This window comes from Ochotona curzoniae, unplaced genomic scaffold, assembly GCF_017591425.1.
Source record: "Ochotona curzoniae isolate NIBS_2020 unplaced genomic scaffold, NIBS_Ocur_1.0 contig_4792, whole genome shotgun sequence".
NCBI classification, from domain to species: Eukaryota; Metazoa; Chordata; class Mammalia; order Lagomorpha; family Ochotonidae; genus Ochotona; species Ochotona curzoniae.
The window spans coordinates 9,232,588-9,251,202 of NW_024466389.1; the positions used below are offsets into that span (position 1 = coordinate 9,232,588).

At 54.9% G+C, this 18,615-nt stretch overlaps 2 protein-coding genes across 7 annotated transcripts; one reads left to right on the forward strand and one right to left on the reverse strand.

Moving 5' to 3' along the window:
* The first annotated feature begins 42 nt into the window (after positions 1–42).
* Positions 43–5,721, forward strand: LOC121161311 (steroid receptor associated and regulated protein). Its single transcript, XM_040987617.1, has 3 exons — positions 43–124; positions 5,303–5,478; positions 5,713–5,721. The coding sequence occupies exons 1-3, from the start codon at positions 43–45 to the stop codon at positions 5,719–5,721; spliced, it is 267 nt and encodes an 88-aa protein (XP_040843551.1).
* A 6,739-nt stretch (positions 5,722–12,460) lies between these two features.
* On the reverse strand, positions 12,461–14,486 carry HSPB7 (heat shock protein family B (small) member 7). 6 transcript variants are annotated; one of them, XM_040987684.1, is made up of 3 exons: positions 14,288–14,486; positions 13,699–13,814; positions 12,461–12,640 (listed from the first exon to the last, which is right to left on the reverse strand). In XM_040987684.1, exons 1-3 carry the CDS (start codon positions 14,484–14,486, stop codon positions 12,461–12,463), a joined length of 495 nt encoding a protein of 164 aa, XP_040843618.1. The 6 variants fall into 6 exon arrangements, with proteins under 6 accessions (XP_040843618.1, XP_040843617.1, XP_040843619.1 ...); XM_040987683.1 differs by having other exon boundaries at positions 13,714–13,832; XM_040987685.1 differs by having other exon boundaries at positions 12,461–12,598; positions 13,699–13,832.
* Positions 14,487–18,615: the final 4,129 nt, after the last annotated feature.

Genomic DNA, 18,615 nt, shown 5'->3' on the forward strand with positions numbered 1-18,615 from the left:
GCTTTCCTTGCTGCCAGAGCGACGCTGCTGCCGTCCCATCACATGGCTCCCTCTGAAGACTCCAGAGACTGGAGAGCTAACCTCAGAGACCCCAGCATTGGGACACACTTGGAGACCAGCTGTGGTAAGAGGGTCCAGAAGGGAGCCCACACTTAGAGAGAGGCAGGGCAGGGGATATGTGGAGTACTGGGGATCTTGTGGCAGACCCCCAATCCTCTTGGGGCAGCTAGGGTGTGGTCCCGTTATTGCCGTGTTTCACAGCCCCAGCAGCACACAAACCCCACTGAGCCTGTGTCCTGGTTCACAGCACCAAGTACAAGGGCAAACATGTGTAGCACTCCAGTGAGCTAGCAAGTCACTCTTTTTTTTTTTTTTAAAGATTTATTTTTATTGGAAAGTCAGATATACAGAGAGGAGGAGAAACAGAGAGGAAGGTCTTCCGTCCGATGACTCACTCCCCAAGTGAGCGCAACAGCCTGGTGCTATGCTGATCCGAAGCCAGGAGCCTCTTCTGGGTCTCCCACGCGGGTGCAGGGTCCCAAAGCTTTTGGGCCATCCTCGACTGCTTTCCCGGGCCACAAGCAGGGAGCTGGATGGGAAGTGGGGCTGCCGGGATTAGAACCGGCGCCCATATGGGATCCCGGGGGTGCAAAGCGAGGACCTTAACCATTGCACCACCGCGCCGGGCCCAGCAAGTCACTCTTAAGAGCACAGGCTTTGGGCCATAACAATGGCTCAGTACTTAAATCCTCACCTTGCAAGTGCTGAGATCCTATATGGGTACTGGTTCATGTTCTAGAGGATGGCCCAAAGCTTTTGGACCCTGCACCTGCGTGGGAAACCCAGAAGAAATTCCTGGTTCCTGGCTTTAAATCAGCTCAGCTCCACCTGTTGTAGCCATTTAGGAATGAATCAGTAGAGAGAAAATCTTTCTCTCTCTCTGTCTCTCTTCTCCATCAATTTGACCTGTCTTTCTAATAAAAGTAAATAAATCTTAAAAAAAAAAAAAAAAGAAAAAAAGAAAAAAGAGAGAGAGAGTGAGACAGATTTTACATTCAGGTGGATGGCTCTGCCCCTTCTTCCATGGATAAACCGCCCCAGGGCTGGCATCTGAACTGAGTAGTGGGTTCCACCAGCTGCACAGAGAGAGGGTCCCAGGGCCCATGGCGGACCCTTGTTGGGATTCTACCAGGCTTGGGACCACATTGTGTGGGGCAGGAATAGTGGCTTACTGAACGTCCATCCCCATGCGAAGTGGGGCCTTGGTTGACTCCTTTTATCTTTAAAGATTTGTTATTTACTTATTTGAAAGGTAGAGTGACAGAGAGAGACACAGAGATCTTCCATCTGTCAGTTCCCTCCTCAAATGGTCACAACAGCTAGGTCTGGGCCAGGCTGAAGCCAGGCCTCGGGAACTCCATCCTATTTCCAACTGGCATGGCAAGATCCTAAGAACTTACACGTGCACGCGGTGCATGCTCAGATCCCTGACTCCAGCCATAGTGTGCACAAACGGCCATCCTCTTGGGTTGTGGACCTTGCTGCCCACAGTATGGTGCCATGGACCTGCAAAAGTGCCATCCTTGGGAGCCAGTTAGACAAAGCCAGACTCAGGCCTGGCACAGTAGCCTAGTGGCAAAAGTCTTGGCCTTGAAAATGCCAGGATCCCATATGGATGCCAGGTCTAATCCTGGCAGCTATACTTTAATCCAGCTCCCTCCTTGTGACCTGGGAAAGCAGTTGAGGACAGCCCAAAGTACTGGGACCCTGCACCTGTGTGGGAAACCCAGAGAGGCTCTTGGCTTTGGATCAGCTCAGCTCCGGCTGTTGTGGCTGCTTGGGAAATGAATCATCGGACAGAAGATAATCCTCTCTGTTTCTCCTCCTCTCTGTATTTCTGACTTTGCATAAAATAAATAAATAAATCTTTAAGTTAAAAACAAAGAAAGGCAGACTCATAGACCCCATTCTAGACTTGATTTCTCTCTCTCTATCTATCTCTGTTTTTAAGTTTACTAACTTGAAAGGCAGAATTACAGAGAGAGGGAAATACAGCAAAGAGAGGTCTTCCATTCTCTGGTTCACTCTCCAAACAGCCAGGAGCTTCTTCTGGGTTTCGCACAAGGATGGTAGGGGTCTAAGCATTTGAGCCATCTTCCACTGCTTTCTGAGGTGCATTAGCAGGGAGCTGGATTGGAAATACAGCAGCCAGGACTCAAACTGGTGCCCCTATGGGATGCCAGAGCTACAGGCTGTAGCCTAATTTGCTATGCCACAAAACTACCCTCCTCCCCAACACCAACTTGATTTTTAAAAAAGATTTATTTATTTTTATTGCAAAGTCAGATATATACAGAGAGGAGGAGAGACAGAAATAATCTTCCGTCTGATGATTCACTCCCCAAGTGAGCACAATGGCCAGCACTGCACCAATCTGAAGCCAAGAGCCCAGATCCTCTTCCGGGTCTCCCATATGGGTGCAGGGTCCCAAAGCTTTGGGTTATCCTTAGCTGCTATCCCAGGCTGCTGGTGGGTCTCAGGCTAGGTCAGATCCTTGTCTCCAGCCACCACGTGCATGTGGTCAACTGTCCCCGGGCCTACCTGGGCTCCAGGGGCTGCTCCCTTCGGGGTGAGTACACCGAGTGGGGGAATCTCGGGGCCCAGGCGGGCACAGGGCCCACCCGCCACCATCATTGGGTGGGGGATGGGATTGGGGAATGCGACCTTGTGCTGGGGGCTGAAACTTCCAGCTCTGCCTGCTGGCTGCCTGGCCATGAGCTCTGGGGTTTTGGTTCTTTGAATCACTGCTTATGTAGCTCCATGTTGAACCCACTGTGCTTCTGGGATATGAGTCAATCCTATAGATTCCCAACAACAGAGTAACTTTTCCTTTGAAGAACTTGTAATCACTGAACAATGCTGACTACCGAACACCAGTCCATGCAAAAGCTAAGGTTCAGGACTTGTCTAGCAGGAACATATCCTATTACCTGACATGATAATGGATCAGGAGACAGGTCACATTAGGCAGGGTGAACTGAGTAGGGCTGGCTCATGAACCCCCTGGTATGTGCGAAATCTGGCATTGGGAGAGGTTCTGATGGAGGAGTCTGGGAAACTCCTCTGGCAGGACACAGTCCCTGCAGGTAAGCACAAGAAGCATGTTAGGAAACAGCCCAGAACAGGCCATGGAAAGTTTCCCACTGGCATGCATTTGGCATGGGTCGGGGGCAGACCAGGCTGAATCAGTTCACATCACCCACTGGAGAATCCTAGCACCAGAACAGAGTATGGGTCGGGCCAGGTTTGGTCACAACAAAAAAACAGTGCACATTATGGAATGCCAAGGTGAGGTTGCCTGTACTGGATGTGACTGCAGCGTCCAACCAGCACACATGAGAACCAGGAAGGGAGGGGGTGGAGCCGGCAGGGGAAATATGGGGGTTCTTCCCTGCTGGACAGCAACTCCCACTGGAGAGCATGAGCTGGAATGGGTGCAGTCCAGACTAAGCAGTCTTTTCCCTGGTCTAGTCCACATGAGGCCCACAGGTGTTATAGCCCTGCCTAGTCTGGTCTGCTCCCATCCCAGCTCATGCTCTCCAGTGGGAACCCCACTTATTCCGCCTGCCAGCTCTGCTCCTTCCCTTCCTGGTTCTCATGAGAGCTGGTTGGGTGCTGCGGTCACATCCAGTACAGGCAACCTCACCTTGGCATGCCGTAATGTGCACTGGTTTTTGCCACGACCAATCTTGGCTCGACCAACACTCTATTCTGGTGCTAGGATTCTCCAGTGGATGATGTGAACTGATTCAGCCTGGGGGTTCATGAGCCAGCCCTACTCAGTTCACCTCCTGTCCTAGCAGGAACAGTGGCTTTTCCTGACTGACCTTCAACCCAATCTGGTTCTTGCTGTTGGATGTTTCAGCCCAGCCACGGCTCGTCCATACCCACATATAACTTACACATGGCTTGGTAGGGGCTGAGACCTAGCCTAGTCCATCCCACATCTACCCTGATCCTCCAGAGCACCAGATAGTGTTGGAGTCTAGCCCAGCTTGTTGTGTCCAGTCCCAGTCCACACTTGTGCTAAGTGAGACTACAACCGTATCCTGATCCGAACGCAGCCCCCATTCCAGCCCATGCGCCCTTTGGTGGGAACCTCAACCTAGCTAGGGTGTCTCCTTAGCTCCCCAACTGGGCCTGTTCCCAGCCATAGATCACACGCATGCCAGTGGTTGCTCTGACTCAGATTGGCACAGCCATTCACCTGTCCTGACCCCTGTCTTAGACACTGTGGCTTAGCGTCCCTGGCTCATGTAGACTAGTAGGTGCAAGAGCCTAGCTCGGCATGAGCTGTGCACCATCCTGGTTTCTAATTTTGCTTGTAGGCTAAGGTTTGCTCAGTTCTGCCTGGGCCACTCCTTTCCATTACCAATTCACATATTAGCCAGCCATTGGAGCTACTTTGCCCAGCTTGTCCAACCCCCAGGTCTGGACCACGTGTTCACCAGCAGGAGCTATGACTCGCCAGGGGAGTTTCCCAAGTTCTTCCACTTGATCCACTTCCAGATCCAGTTCTCATACATGCTATTGGGTTTTAGGCCAGTGCCCAGCGAAGTCTGGCCTTCCATTTGGACTTGTATGAGCTGGCAAATGTTGCAGCCCAGCCCACCCCACACCCTACTCAGGATGCATATTCAGGTGCTACTGCCTTGACCAGCCCAGACTGTTTTAAGTTCCTTAACCTGTGATTGATGGCAGGATCCTTAATCATACCTAGCTTGGTCCATCACCACCCCAACTCTTGAAACAACCAGTGGGGCTAGAATTTCCACAGGGTTTGGCCCACACATCCCCCACATAATCTACCCCCAGATATGGTTCTCTCGTGTGCTAGTTAATGTCATGGCCTTGCCAAATGTGACCCGTCTGCTGATCCATCATCATGTCAGGTAATAGGATATCCTGCTAGACAAGTCCCAAGTCTTAGGTTTTGCATGGACTGGTGTTCGGTGGTCAGCATTGTTCAGTGATAACAAGTATTACAGAGGATTTAAAGGAGTTTGGTATGTCAGTCTTATCCATAAAGATCATCTGGTCCCTCTCCTCCAACCTTCCAGGTCTCATTACCCTCACTTACCTTCAAAGGAAAAGTTCAAACAAACAAACAAACCCAAGTGTCTTCCTGTCTTTGTATCAACCCATACTCTCTAACCCCTATAAAGTGAATGAACAGTCAGAGGGAGGGAAACTTGTCTCTTGCCTTTACCAATGCAAATCTTGGTCTTTTTCTTCCTTCCAGGAGAGAAGCTGATTCGCTCTCAGAAGGCCATCCCTAAAGCTCATGTGACCTTCCTCGTTGACTGCACTCGAGGGGAACGGCTCTTGTTGCCAGCCTCTCCCATGGCGCATGGAGGCTGGAGGCCCCCACAAAGCCCTGCTATACTACCAATGAAGACCTACATGGTGTTCTGTGGGGTGAGCACAGCTCAGAAGATGCTCCTGGAGAGTGGATTCCGGGCCCAGGCCGGCTACCCTCATTTGTCGTGCAAAGGGGTTAAGACCCCAGATTCCTCTGCAGTTGGCTCACTCTGTCCCCAGGAGGTTTCAAGAGTGAAGGGGAGCCCCTCTAAGGGTGGGCCTGCCAGGTCTTCAACTTGGGGCACAGTCAAGGGCTCGCTCAAAGCCCTCTCTTCCTGTGTCTGCGGGCAGGCAGATTAGTGGGAAGGGCCAGGCCGTGGAAAGTGGGCTGTCATCACCAGGACCCACCTACACTTCCCCAGTCAAGCCAGTCTTGTGTCCGAGCCAGAAAAGGACCCTAGAAACAACCTTTAGGGAGTGGTCCTACTTCCACTCTCATACCAGCACCTCCAGCTTGGCAGGGATTAATCCATTCCTGCAGCAAATATGACCAGCATCTTCCCCCACGCCAGGCCCTGCCTGGGGAGCATATGCTATACAGCTTTCTTGGCAGTAGAAGAAGGGGGGAAGGACAACAGGAAACACCCATTAAGATGATGTTGAACAGTGATGGATGCTGTTGGATCTGACACAAGTCAGATGCTGCGATGGAACATGCCTGGGGGAAGAACTTTGTGACTGGAATCTGTGAAGAGTGTCTCTGAGCAGGGAATAAAGCTCAGGGAATAACCTATGAGGGGCAGGTGTTTGCGTAGCCATCAAGATGCCCTTTGGAACACCCACATAACAGAGTGCCTGGATTTGGTTTCCTCGCTTGGTTCTAGATTCAAGCTTTCTGCTGATGTGCATCCTCGGAGATAGTGGGAGAGAACACAAGTACTTGGGGCACAGACTAGGGCTCACTCAAAGCCCGTGTGGGAGGCTTGGGTAGAGTGCAGGGTTCCTGGCTTCAGCCTAGCCCCAGCTGTTGTGGGCATTTGGGGATTGAACCAGCAAAGGGAATGGGAAATCTCTAACTTTTTTGAATAAAAATTTAATTTAAAAAAATGAAAAGGAGCCAGTCCCTTAAAAATCCACCCTCCTCTGGCCCCTCATTTCCAGAGCTTGCAAGAGCAGGTGGTCAGGATTCCCCAGGGTGCTAAACGGGTGATATGCTGTTTGCTGTCACCTTGGTTCCTCATGCAAGTGTGGACATCACCAGCAGGGCATAGGACATCAAAGAGGGTGATTCGCCAGCCTGGCAGTGGTATGATGTCCAGAGATGCTGGCATCTCACAGGAGAACTCAGGAGGGCCCTGGTGTCCCAAAGTAGGAAATAGGGGGAGCTCTTCTCTCAGGGAGGATAATGTTCAGAAAAAAAAGGGAGTATTAATTCCACATAATGGAAATAAGAGTAATAATTGTTTACCTATTGCATGCCAGGCCTACACTGTCCCCAGTGGGTACAGAAAATCAGGGAAGGAGGGGTTGGTCTGGTTCCTGCATTCCTGAGCAGAAGTTGGGTCACTGGCATGGCTGTGAGGCTGTACACACGTCTTAGATGAACAGCCCTAACTCCACCTGTGCAGGGAAGGGACTCAATGGCGATTTCATAGGTCTTCACAAAATCTAGTGACCCAGATGCATCGATCGCTTGCTTACTCTGCCAGCAAAATGCCACCCCCACAGGCCTACTGTGGGGGGAGAAAAAAACCCTCTGGCTCCTGTGCGTGGGCTTTAACAAGCACAGGAGGCTGACCTTCATCTAGGCAAAGGGGAGTGTGGGTGTGACTGCAGACACCATGATTGTATGTTGGCGATGTACGCACAGATGGAGTCCTCCCCTCTCCTTACCCCAAGCCCGAATGCTGCCCAGGGATTATGACCCTCCAGAAAAAGGGAGGCCCATGGCTGCACACCCTGCTCAGCAACAGCAGGTGTCGCTCTGCCACCACACTGGACAGCCCCGGGTCCAGTGTTGGAATCTGTGACCAAGTCAGGTACTTATGGACCTGCCATTTCAGAATGTAACCGCGGGGGTCCTGATGAGGCTTTAGCAGGGGTCGGGGAGAATCAGACACTTCGTTCTTGCTACCCTTGGTCGGACATCCTTATAGATACCACGGCTAGTTTCCCGTCCTGGGAGGTGAGCTGCAGAAACAGGTACCAGGAGAGAAATACTTTGCCCAAGGTCACTGAGCAAAGGTCACTGAGCAAATTCACAGCCTGGGCAGGGTGGCTGCACACCCTGGCTCCTGCTGTGCCCTGTACATGGTTGATCAATGAACAAATGAGGATAAAAGAGTGCTTTTTAGTGCCCCAGGAAAGTGGTGACTGGGAGAGTGATATAGAAGTTGGGGGGATATCATTACACAACAGGGTTAGACAGGAACAGGCATATGTGCAGTCCCCTGGGACATGTCGGCAAGAAGTTGGCAGGTGGTCCTGAGGGTGCCCCTCCCCCGATTCTGGGTGGCATTAGTGGTTTTGCAGAAAGACACTGCACTGGGACACAGCAGCAGGCAGGCCCTCCTCTGGTGTCCAGCAGAGACCTATTGCACCTCATTGCACTCCCAGGTTTTCAGGACGGTAGGCCAGGTCAGCTTCCAGTCTCCACATGTGACCTGATCTCTTTGTGTTTTGTTAAAACACACTGTGAAGGAGGGAGAGGGTGAGGCTGTTGCTTTGACTGTGCACATCACGCACTGGAGTGCCAGCCCAAGTCTGGCTGCTCTGCTTCCTGCAGCTCTGCCCAGGTCCTTGGATCCCTGCCCACCCAGGTGGGAGATCCAGATGGAGTTATGGGCTTTGTTCTGGCCCAGTTTGGGTCACTACAACATTTGGAAAGAACTTGGGAGTGAGCCAGTAGATAGATCTTTCCTTCTCTCTCTCTCTCTGTTTCTATGTTACTCTGCCTTTCAAGTAGAAAACACAAACATGATTTTTTTTTTTTTAAGGAACCAAGACACAGGATTGCTTTAGCTGTTAGAAAAAAAAAATGTTCCGGAATTGGAGAACGGTTATGGCTGTATGACCTTGGGAGTGTTCTCAGCGCCACTGAAGCATACACTAGAAAATGATTAATTTTTACCTTGTGTGAATTTTCCCTCTATGCTAGTAATAAAATCTCTTTAACCCTGACCTGTTTCCTATTTGTATGAAAGCCATGATTTCACTCCTTGTCTTTAAGCACTTTTAACAAAGAAAAGAAATGGGAATAGAGGCAGGAACAGTCTGGGAGGTAGAGAAAAACCACAGGAAAAACACAGCTGGAAGGGGACAGTGAAGGAATGGCTGTTGTGGACACAAAGCCCTGTGGGCAGTGAAGTGGAGAGTGGCGAGAGCTGGCTGCCAGTGTCCCTCGGGCACCAGGCATCGTGCTGAGGCCCCCACAGACCACGTGACTGGCTTAGCCAGTGGCAGATCAGGCTTGGGACAGAGACTTTCCTGGCTGTCTCCGGTCCGTCCCCCTCCGTCTCGTCCCTTCCCCTGCCCTGGCACCCCCCATCCTGCTGCCATGGCAGGAGATGTGCCCCTTCTAGTTCGCTTCCCCTGCACTCCCACTCCCGTTCCTACCCCGTTGGAATAAAAGGACCTCCTGAGCACCTTTCTGGGTCTGGGGTTTTGGCTTGTGGCAAACTAATTGTGAAAAGAGGACTTGGCAGTGGGAATTAGCTGTGCGTAACTGTAAGAACTTTAAGTGCATTTAAAACCTAACAGTTACCATCAGAGAGCTCACTGAACTGGCAAATGTCCTGCCCGATTGTACAGAGACCGTGCAAAGCACAGTGAAGGGACGTTCCCTGCTTAGAGCCACACAGCACAGACGCAGCCCCAGCTTTGACCGGAGGCGGCCAGGCTTCAGACACTCTGCCCCTCCACTCTGCACCAGGCTGGCTGGCTTGGCTTTGGAACCAGGAGGGGCAGGAGAAGGTACCAGCCAAATACAGAGAAAGTATTCCTGACAACCTGGGGAGCCTGTGAGCTGGGATTTGGGAAGCCACGCGGGATGTGGGATTTGCAGAGTGGGGTTGGTACAGGGAAGCAGCTCTGGTGTGAGGCTATGGAGTCCGGGGTCTTCACTCTTCTGGAGGAAGTAGAGGAGGAGTGGCCTGTACAATGAGAGAACCTCAAAGACCCTCTGTGCCGCTCAGGGCATCCTGCCCCCCTGGTCCCCTGCTCAACCAGACCCTCCCAAAAGTCTTCAGCCTCAAAAATCCTCAGTCACTTAAATTTCCTCTGGAAAAAAATTAAAAATAAATAAATAAATACATAAATTTCTTCTGGCTCCTTTCCAGGTCCACCCCAAAAGCTGCAAAGCTGCAAGTACCCCTCCCTCCATATAAAGGCTGGGGAGGAGGGGATGCGAAGCTGTGCTGTCTCAACTCCATGGCAAGCTGACTTGGACAAACGTTCGAATCCCAGCCTTTCCACTTCTGAGCCAGCTGGCCTTGGCCCAGCTACTTGCCCTCCAGGATCTGGGCACCCTTCTGCGGAGAACAGCAGCCCTCCATAGCAGGACTGAGGTGGGGCGGGCAGCGCGCCTCTGGGCACACACTAGGCATGATGAATGGAGCCTTAGGACTCACTCTTCGTGGGCTGGGGATAGGGAGCACGGCGCAGGGCCAGTGGCCAGGCCTAAATTTAGCCTCAAAGGAGTGGGGAGCACACCCTCCCCGCCCCAGACAAAGCACGCTGGCGCCCGGGGGCGGAGCCGACGACAGGTGGGGCCATGTTTCCCCTTCGCACCCCGCCGCGGGGTCACCTTGGCAGTTGGCTTTCTTTATCTAATTGTGGGGTCCTCCCCTCCCCGCACAGCCCTCATTTCCTCCTCCAGTGCGGCCGGCAAAGGAGATTGTTGGGACCAAGGTCGGGTTGTTCCTCCCCCCACAAACACAAAACGCCTCTTCTTTTCCAGCCCGGATGCCAGCGGCCCAGGACAGGGGCGCCGCATTGGGGTCAGGACGCATTGGGGTCAGAAGCCTAACTGGGGATGAAGGGCGTAGGGGAGACACTGCCTCTCTCCCACCCCTGCTGGGGTAGTCGATGAGTGTCGGGCTGCAAATAGCCTGTGGAATCAGTGAGTCATGGAGCCTGGAAATACCGCACCCCGTTACCCCCACCCAGACTGGTAGGGGGGTTGGAGCGTCTGCATCTCAGATTTCAGTACTGCTGAGGGTGTGCAGGGCGTGTTCCCCCTACCCCCAAACAGTGAGCACCCCTCCCCTGGTGCCACTGGGGCCCCAGGAGGCTGCCCCCTTGGGTGCTCAGCCTCTGTGAGTCCCAGAACTCTAGTTCCATACAAGAAAGACTTCCAGAGGGAAGGGACCTGGTGTAGCTTGGCTGCCCTTGCAGCTGGTGCCTGGCACCATGCCTGGCACACTGTAGCCAGACAATACATGTCTCAGGAGTGAATGGATGGCAAGGCAGGTGAGAGAGAGGGACTGCAAAGTTTCTTACCACTGCCATCCTGGCGTTCCTGCCCAGGTGGGTCAGGGGAGCCATAGGCACATACAGTTTCTGAGAGGGCTTAGCTGGAGCTAGAGTCCCCCCTCCTCCTCCCAGACCCCAAATCCCAGCAAGGGTGCGGCTCTTTATCTTGGAGTTTCCCAGCCCAGCTGTCTCCAGCCCTGTCCCAAGTAGAGTCTTCAGCCAGTGATCCCAGGAGACTGGGACCATCCTTTATTGTGTGTACAGGTTACGGCACACCCCTGTCCTCCCCCACCCCCAAGGGCCCCAGAGTGGCCAGAATGAATGGTGTAGAAGGCGGAGGCTGGCCCTGCTACTTGGGACCTTAGCCACCTGGGAGACATCCTCTTCACCCTGCATCTGTATGTGGGAGGCTGAGCACTGGGCTCAGCCAGGGCTCCACAGGGTTAAGATTGACCTGGAGGGGGAGGGTGGTCAGGGAGATTATTTGGGACACTTCCTGTGTTCCCCATGTCCCCCCAACAGGACTGCATGGGGCAGAGTGAGGAGAGAGAATTCTCTCAGGGCATATAGGCAGGGGTATGGACAGCTAGTGTCCTGGGTTCAGGTCCAGCCTTAAGTGACAAGACCTAGGGTCCCCACTGACAACAGTGGATGGTAAATATGCTTGTAGGATGCCCTGGCCTTGACCGACAGCAAGCTAACATCTGAAGGGCAACAGTAGGTATGTGTGATGCGTATACCAAACCTACAGACATGGGTCAGGAAAGGAGAAGGGTGGTGGCCCAGAGAAGACTACATAAAAGGGGTTCCCATCATGAGACCCCAAAGTCCTGTCCTGGGCTTGAGGCTACCTTTGATGATACATCTGTAGGGGGAACCGCCACAGGAATGCTAGGCTATGGCTGCAAGTACCCAGCTTTGCCCTGGCCTGGTCTGGAGGCACATCAGGCAGCCCACATCAGCAGTCTTGCACATCCTGTCAAGAATCTGTTATGCCAGGGAAAGCCTGGCTAGGCAGAGGTGTGGCATGGCCCTACCTTGGCACAGCTGGCTGACTGGCCTGGGGCACAGGATGGCACATAGCCTGCTGGTAGGTCGGGGACTTGGCGGCCGAGGAAGTTTTAAATCATGAGTGGTTTCTCCTCCTAGTCTCTCTGAGGCATCCCACTTAGATCTGTCTCTGTCCATGACCCTCTGCCTCTTCTGCTCCCCTTGGTCGGAGTGTCCCAGTCCCCAATCCCCAATCCCCCGCCCCTGCCCTGCAAAGACCACCCCCTCAGATAATAAGATTTGTCTGTCCTGCAGATTCTAGGCCCCTAACGCATTCCCCAAAGTAGCATCTTTGGAATTCCTTTTCCCCACTGCAAGCCCTCTAACCTGGATGAGGGAGGATGGCCACACTTGGAACCTGGGTGCCCTAAGCGAGGCAAAGTGGAGGACCCTAGTCTGGGGGGATGACCCACCTGGGGTCTGGGGGTATCAGGGGCCAGACCCTGGGCTGAGCTGTCCTGGGAGCTCAGTGAAGGGGTCAGGCTGCTGTCCCCACCCACCCCTGCCACTGGTGCCGCTGGTGACTCAGACGGTGGCAGGTCAGTGGGGAAGGAGCAGTGGGGAGGGAAGGACACTGTCAGATCTTAATCTCTGTCCGGAAGGTCTGCTGGACATGCTGCGTGTGTGGGTGACGTCGGGCCCGGATGGTGAGGCTGCCATCTTCCCGCAGGGCAGAGGTCACCGATGTGGGGTCCACGTCATCTGGCAGCTGGCACTTGTGAGCAAAGGTGTTCATGACGGTGCCATCTGCCGCCAGCTGGGGAAGGGGCCACACACAGGTCAGGGAGGATGCCCCAGCTCCTTATCGAGCCACAGCCCCTCCCTCTCCATTCTGTCCCCATCTGGGCACCTCCAGCCATCAGGTGCACAGGAGGTGAGCAAAGGGGGCTCCAGGGATTCCCAGAAATGGCCAAGGGACTTAGGCTGTGTCTGAAGGTAGGCGGGGGCTCTGAGCCTGGCCTCCTCAGCTATGCGGGAGATGATGGCGCAGGGGACAGCTGTGCCTTCTTGGCTGCCCAGGCCCATTGTTGTCTACTCTTGGCCAGGCCGGTGGCTCCTGCTGTGCAGGTCCAGCCAGCACACAGTGTCCAGAGGGGACAGGATGGCTGAGTCACTGTCACGGTGGCAGAACTGACACGTGCTACCCTTGGACCTGAGGGCCCACAGTCCTTGACATCCCTGGCAGAGGTGCCCAGCATGCTAGCCTTGCATGCTCTGGGGATAAAAGCTAGGTCCTGAGGGAATGGGGGCAGGGTCCTTGGGTAGGATGCCCTGGGGAATGCCAGAGGTAGCGGTGGCTACAGCCACCTGGGACAACAGCCCTGGCAGCATCTTCCTCCCAAATGGATGCCCAGTGCCTCCCACCCAGTAGCACAGGCCAATAAGTGTATGTATGTGTGTGTGTCCCCAACTGCAGGCTTCTGCCTGGCCCCTAAGTCAGGGTCCAGGACGGGGCTGGCTGAGGCCTGGAGGTGGGGCGTGTGGGAAACTCCTCCCACTGTTGGCAGTTGAGTCCCCATCTACCCACCTCACTCCACACCACCACCTCCCATCCTCCTGCTGTGGCCCCTCTGCTTCTATGCCCCCACCTCTCCCTATTCTCCAGGTTCCCACTATTGCCCAGGACTCCTGGCTCTGGCTCCCTGGGAGGCAGAGGGAGGCACTAGGAGGTTACTGTCCTTGGCCTACGGGAACAGGTCTCTAACCTCAGGGAGTGGAGCAGGCATTCCAGGATGCAAGATAGGGGAGGGAGACACGGAGGGCTGGGGGCACAGGAGTGACTCCGGGGGTAGGGGTGGGAGGGGCCAGGCTTACCTTCTCAGCTCGCACCTCAATGTGGTTGTTGGAGGTAGTGACGATGATGTCTTCCGGTGAGAAGTCCCTCACATCCACTGCAAACTCATAGGCATCTCCGAGGGTCTTGATGTTCCCTGGACCCGCTGAACGGGCTGCAGGAAAGGCCCTCCCATGAGCCGGGCATGGGGCAAGGCGGGCCTCCAGGACTTGCTGGCCTCCTCCTCATTTGTTGCTCACATCCCCCTCCTCTCCAGTGCAGCCCACCTTTGCTGTGGTGGGTGTGGGGCAGTGCCCAGCCATCCCTCTTAGCCTGGAGGTGGGGCGTATCTCCCACCCCCAACCCACACCTCCAATGTTCCATCTGGGATCTGGCCAGTCACAGGCCTTGTGTGACCCCGAGAGCGAGTGGCTCAGCCCTAGAGCCATAACCATTCATCGGGAGCCCACCTGTTTCCATGACCACATCTACCTCTGTAACCACACGTGACTCAGACGGTGCAGTCCCTGTCCCCAGAAGGTGGGCAACCACAGTGCACATCTGGCAGTGTCCTGGAGCCAGTGCCCCCTCCCCATGTGTTTCCCACCCCTTCAAAGCCTGAGCACTTGCCTGGAAAGGCCAGGGCCTCCGAGTGGGGCCTCATGAAGCTGCCAAAGTCCTCAGAAAACATGCTCAGTGCCTTCTCCATGGGTGGGTCCTGGGCTGGGAGGGCACGGGAGGCCGCGGAGGAAGAGGAGGAAGAGGAGGAGGAGGAAGAGGAGTGAAAACTTCTCTCCGCTCTGAAGGAGGAGGAGGTTCTGTGGCTCATCCACGGGCGATGTGGGCCCTGTCCTGGCGGGCAGGGGCTGCACAGGAGTACCGAGTGGGTGCAGGCCTCTGGCAAAGCCTGCCGGGGGCCCTGGTTGTCCGCGCTTTATAAGGCTCTACTGGCCCTGGGCTCACTGCCAGCCCCTTGTCTCCCAGCTAAATTTAGGCCTCTCCGTGGCCGTAGGGGACTGGAAATCTTCTCCCGTGAGCCAGCCTTGCTGACAGCCGAGCACACGCAGGCCACAGGCCGGAGAGCTGAGCTCACAGCCTAACATTCCAGACCCATTGCTCCAGCCCCAGGGCGCCCAACACTGCAGGGCTGGGGGTGGGGCAGGGGTCGGAGTGCTGACCCCTGGCCACCCAGACTGCCCCTACCCCGTGCCTTGCTTGCCCTAAGCCCTTGCAGGAAGGTGTGTGTGTGGGAGGGGGTTATCTGGTGGTCCCTCCTTCAGCCTGGAGCCTCTCAGGGGATTCAGACCCTGGTTCTGCAAGGGCTGAGCCCCCACCCCCAACCAGCTGGCAAACTCCAGGGTGGTAGAAGACCACCCCTCCACCCCATAACCGGACCACTCTGTGCAGTGAAGCCCATGGCATGGGATGTCTCCAGCCCATTTCTTAGTATAGCCTCACAGCCACCTGGGTTGGGGGCAGGAGGTAGGTGGGCAGCTGCCTCTCGCCAGCCAGCTCTCATGGATCCCTGTTTCCACCCGACCCCCCACCTCCAGGTCTCACAAGCACACTCTCTCTCTCACTTTCACACACACACTCTCTCTCTCTCTGTCTCTCTCTCTCTCTCTTAGGGACCCAAGAGAAGAGAGCTGCAGCCTGAGGCAGGGCCCGGGGCAGATCACTGGCTTGTCTGGGAATTGTCTGGGAGGTGCTGGTAGGTCACCTTCCCAAACACTTGATCTCGATTCCATGGGGTTGCCCTGAATCTCACCCTGCTGTGTGATTTCCTTTGCAGGTGAAGGAGCATTCCGGAAGCAAACTTTTCTAGCTCCAACTTCCAGGCTGCTTTGTGAACACAGCTTCTGGCCAGGAGCTGCCCAGCATGGCCAGACAGGTGGGGTGGGGGCGCTGCTGTTAAGCTCATTTTATAGATAGGGCCATCCAGGCAGGGAAGGGCTTACCTTTATGGACAGGGGCAGAGCTGAGATTCAAACCCAAAGGTGCCTGATCTGGCCCCCTGTCCAGCTGCCCCCGTCACTTGACCTTCTATGTCTGGTGACCGACTGGCTGGGGTGAGCCCAGGAAGCCCTCAGCTGCCCATCCATTGCTCCATAAAACCAGATTCACACCGTGCCAGTCTTGGGGGACAAAAGCCAGAGGAAGGATCTCCAGGGAGGAGGGCAAGGCCCTCGACCCTGATCAGGTGGCAGTGTGTGTGGCCCCTTCTCTGAGGATCCCCCCTTTCTTTCCCGGACCAGCTTAGGTTCCCCCCCAACCTCCACCAAGGAGGCTTCTTGGATTGCTCCACCCTGCACAGGAGCCATCCAGATGCCCACAGCACAGCTGGTCATGGTAACCACCAGACGTGGCACTGTGTGGAGGTGCCCTGTATTCTGCGCTGCCCTTTCCCCCTACCCAACTGTCATTCTGCCCCCACCCTCTGGCAGAAGTCCACCTGTTTGCCCGATAGACTGGGGGCTCCCACAGCTGGAACTGTTTTTTTCTGTGGCTTCCACAAACCCAGTCTGGAGACTCCTCTCTGTGGGGCTCTGTCTTAAGGGAAGTGGGAGTAGGGAGGGCATGGGGCAGGGAGACAAGAGCTGCTGAGAAATCATTAGTACCAAAGCGAGATGGAGAGAGGGTAGGGGCAGATGGGGGGCCCAGAGGGCCACTGCCCGCCAGGGACACAGGAGCCAGCAGCTAAATGCAGACACAGTGTCATGGTGCTGAGCGCCTGAGTCACTGCTCCTGGATGCCTCAACTCTTACCCACCCCTCAGCCCCGCCTCCCGGGCCGAGGCGTCGCCCACACAAATACTGGCTCCTCCAGCTTCAGTGGTCAGGAGACACTTGGAAAGGTCACCAGGGCCAGCCCCCCTGTCTCCAGGCATGCGTCTCCCTTCAGTTCACACACACACATACGGAGGGCCTGGCAGCCAACCTGCTGGGACCGTGCCACCCTCCAGGGGAACCTTAGCCCCGGGTTCCTGATGTGAGTCCTGGAGGTGACTGGGGACCTGCTCTGTGTGCTCTGCAGAGCAGCCCTGAGACCCACGTGTGCAAACCACTTCCCGGGCCTGGCTGTGTGTGTGCTGGGCTCTGTCCCAGACTCAGGACACAGCAGGACGAGGCCCACCCAGGCGCCTTGCACAGAGAGGAGCTGGATGCTCTGGGCAGGGGCCGGGGGCAGGAGTAGCATAGGGTTGGTGCTGTGCTGGCCTTGAACTTACCCTCGCCCCACCCAAGAAGGAGGAGCTAGGAGTGGCAGGCAGGGGGCGGTGACAGCTTAGTAGGGGGGTCTCGCCCTGGGCACTGTGAGCCCCACTTCCCCTCTTCTCAGCTTCCTGGGGCTCAGGAGGTGAGGGTGTGGTCACATAGGGCAGCCTGAGGACTGTGGCCAACAGCTGCCTGTGCCCGGAGCCTGGAGTTTGAAGTGTCAACAGAGCTGGGGACTCAGTGCACAAGACTATTGCCTGGGGTAGGAAAGGTGAAATGCGTGTCCCCTCCACCTGCTGCTATTTGAATTCTTCATTCTTCATTTCATTTGAAATAAAGCACAAATGGATCACCCGTCTGCTGGTTCACTTCCCAAATGCCCACACCGCCAGGGCTGAGCCAGGATGAAACCCAGGGATAGGAATACATTCTGTGTCCTCCATGTGGGTGGCAGGGTTCTTCTGCCCAAGGTGGCATCTCAACAGCTGTCTGCTCCTGCGTTCAATTGGATTGGCCTTCTCATCACATGACCTTACTCCACCCCGGTGCTGATGTAGTTTGACAGCAAGAAGTAGTTCCCTCCCTTTCCCCTGCTGTGGGGGGAAAAATTGGAATACTTGTCCCAACCGCCTACCTCCGTGCCTCCACCCTCCCTACCTTAATCTTGGACCACATGAGTGTACATCTCAACTATTTAAAAGCAACTTGGGGGCCCGGCGCGGTGGCGCAAGTGGTTAAAGGTCCTCGCCTTGCACGCCCGGGATCCCATATGGGCGCCAGTTCTAATCCCGGCAGCCCCGCTTCCCTTCCAGCTCCCTGCCTGTGGCCTGGGAAAGCAGTCGAGGACAGCCCAAAGCTTTGGGAACCTGCACCCGCGTGGGAGACCCCGGAAGAGGCTCCTGGCTTCGGATCCACATAGTATCGGCCTGTTGCACTCACTTGGGGAGTGAATCATCGGACGGAAGATCTTTCTCTCTGTCTCTCCTCTCTGTATATCCGCCTTTCCAATGAAAAAATAACAAAAATAAATCTTTAAAAAAAAAAAAAGCAACTTAGTAAAAATAACATTGGAAATTATTTAAATATTAGACTATTAAAAGTTTTCTAGGTGATCAGCATTTTCTTTTTTTTAGGTATATTTAGGAAAGTATTCAGGGAATTCTATTGTTTGATCTGAGAGGGTACTGTCTGGTGTGGCAACTATTAAAATTCTGATTTAATATTAAAAATAATATTAAAAATGAGTCGGTGTGGTCTGACTTCTGGGACAGAGTGTTGCTTAGGGTCCAAGGTTAGAATATGTCAGTCCGTGGCCACCATGACTTACAAGGGTGGCATCGTCTAGGGCATGGGGGAGGGTGATGTACTATTTCTCTTGCCCTCATATCGCAGAAATGACCTCGGGCGCAAGCCCTCTGCTGTGCCCAGACCATTGCCCTGTGAGGCCTTGGCGGTCAGGGAGCTTCTGGCAGTGGGCGGGGGCACATAGGCAAAGACCTGCTCCAGCCCCTGCTGTGTGACCCTGATGACTGTCTGCCCCTCTCTGGTCCTCCATGCATCCCTGAGAGGTGTTGATGCTGTCCCTGGCTCACAGAGGGAAGGGAGGGGGAAGGGAGGGGCAGATGTAGAGGTCTGCAGGCAGCTGGCCCCCAGAACTCACATGTGCCTTCACCATATGCCCATCTCCTGCCCGCTGTGGGTGTGAGACTGAGTCCATGGCCTTTAACCAGTGGCCCTTGGGCATAG

Excerpts from the sequence above, each read along its gene's own strand:
- LOC121161311 (XM_040987617.1), top strand. The coding sequence starts at position 43 with ATGGCTCCCTCTGAAGACTCCAGAGACTGGAGAGCTAACCTCAGAGAC. Across the intron at positions 125-5,302 it reads ACACTTGGAGACCAGCTGTG|GAGAGAAGCTGATTCGCTCT; the intron begins GTAAGAGGGTCC and ends TCTTCCTTCCAG.
- HSPB7 (XM_040987680.1), bottom strand. The coding sequence starts at position 14,486 with ATGAGCCACAGAACCTCCTCCTCCTTCAGAGCGGAGAGAAGTTTTCAC. Across the intron at positions 13,847-14,283 it reads GCCCTGGCCTTTCCAGGCAA|GGCCTTTCCTGCAGCCCGTT; the intron begins GTGCTCAGGCTT and ends GGCTCATGGGAG. Across the intron at positions 12,641-13,698 it reads TTGAGGTGCGAGCTGAGAAG|CTGGCGGCAGATGGCACCGT; the intron begins GTAAGCCTGGCC and ends CCCCTTCCCCAG.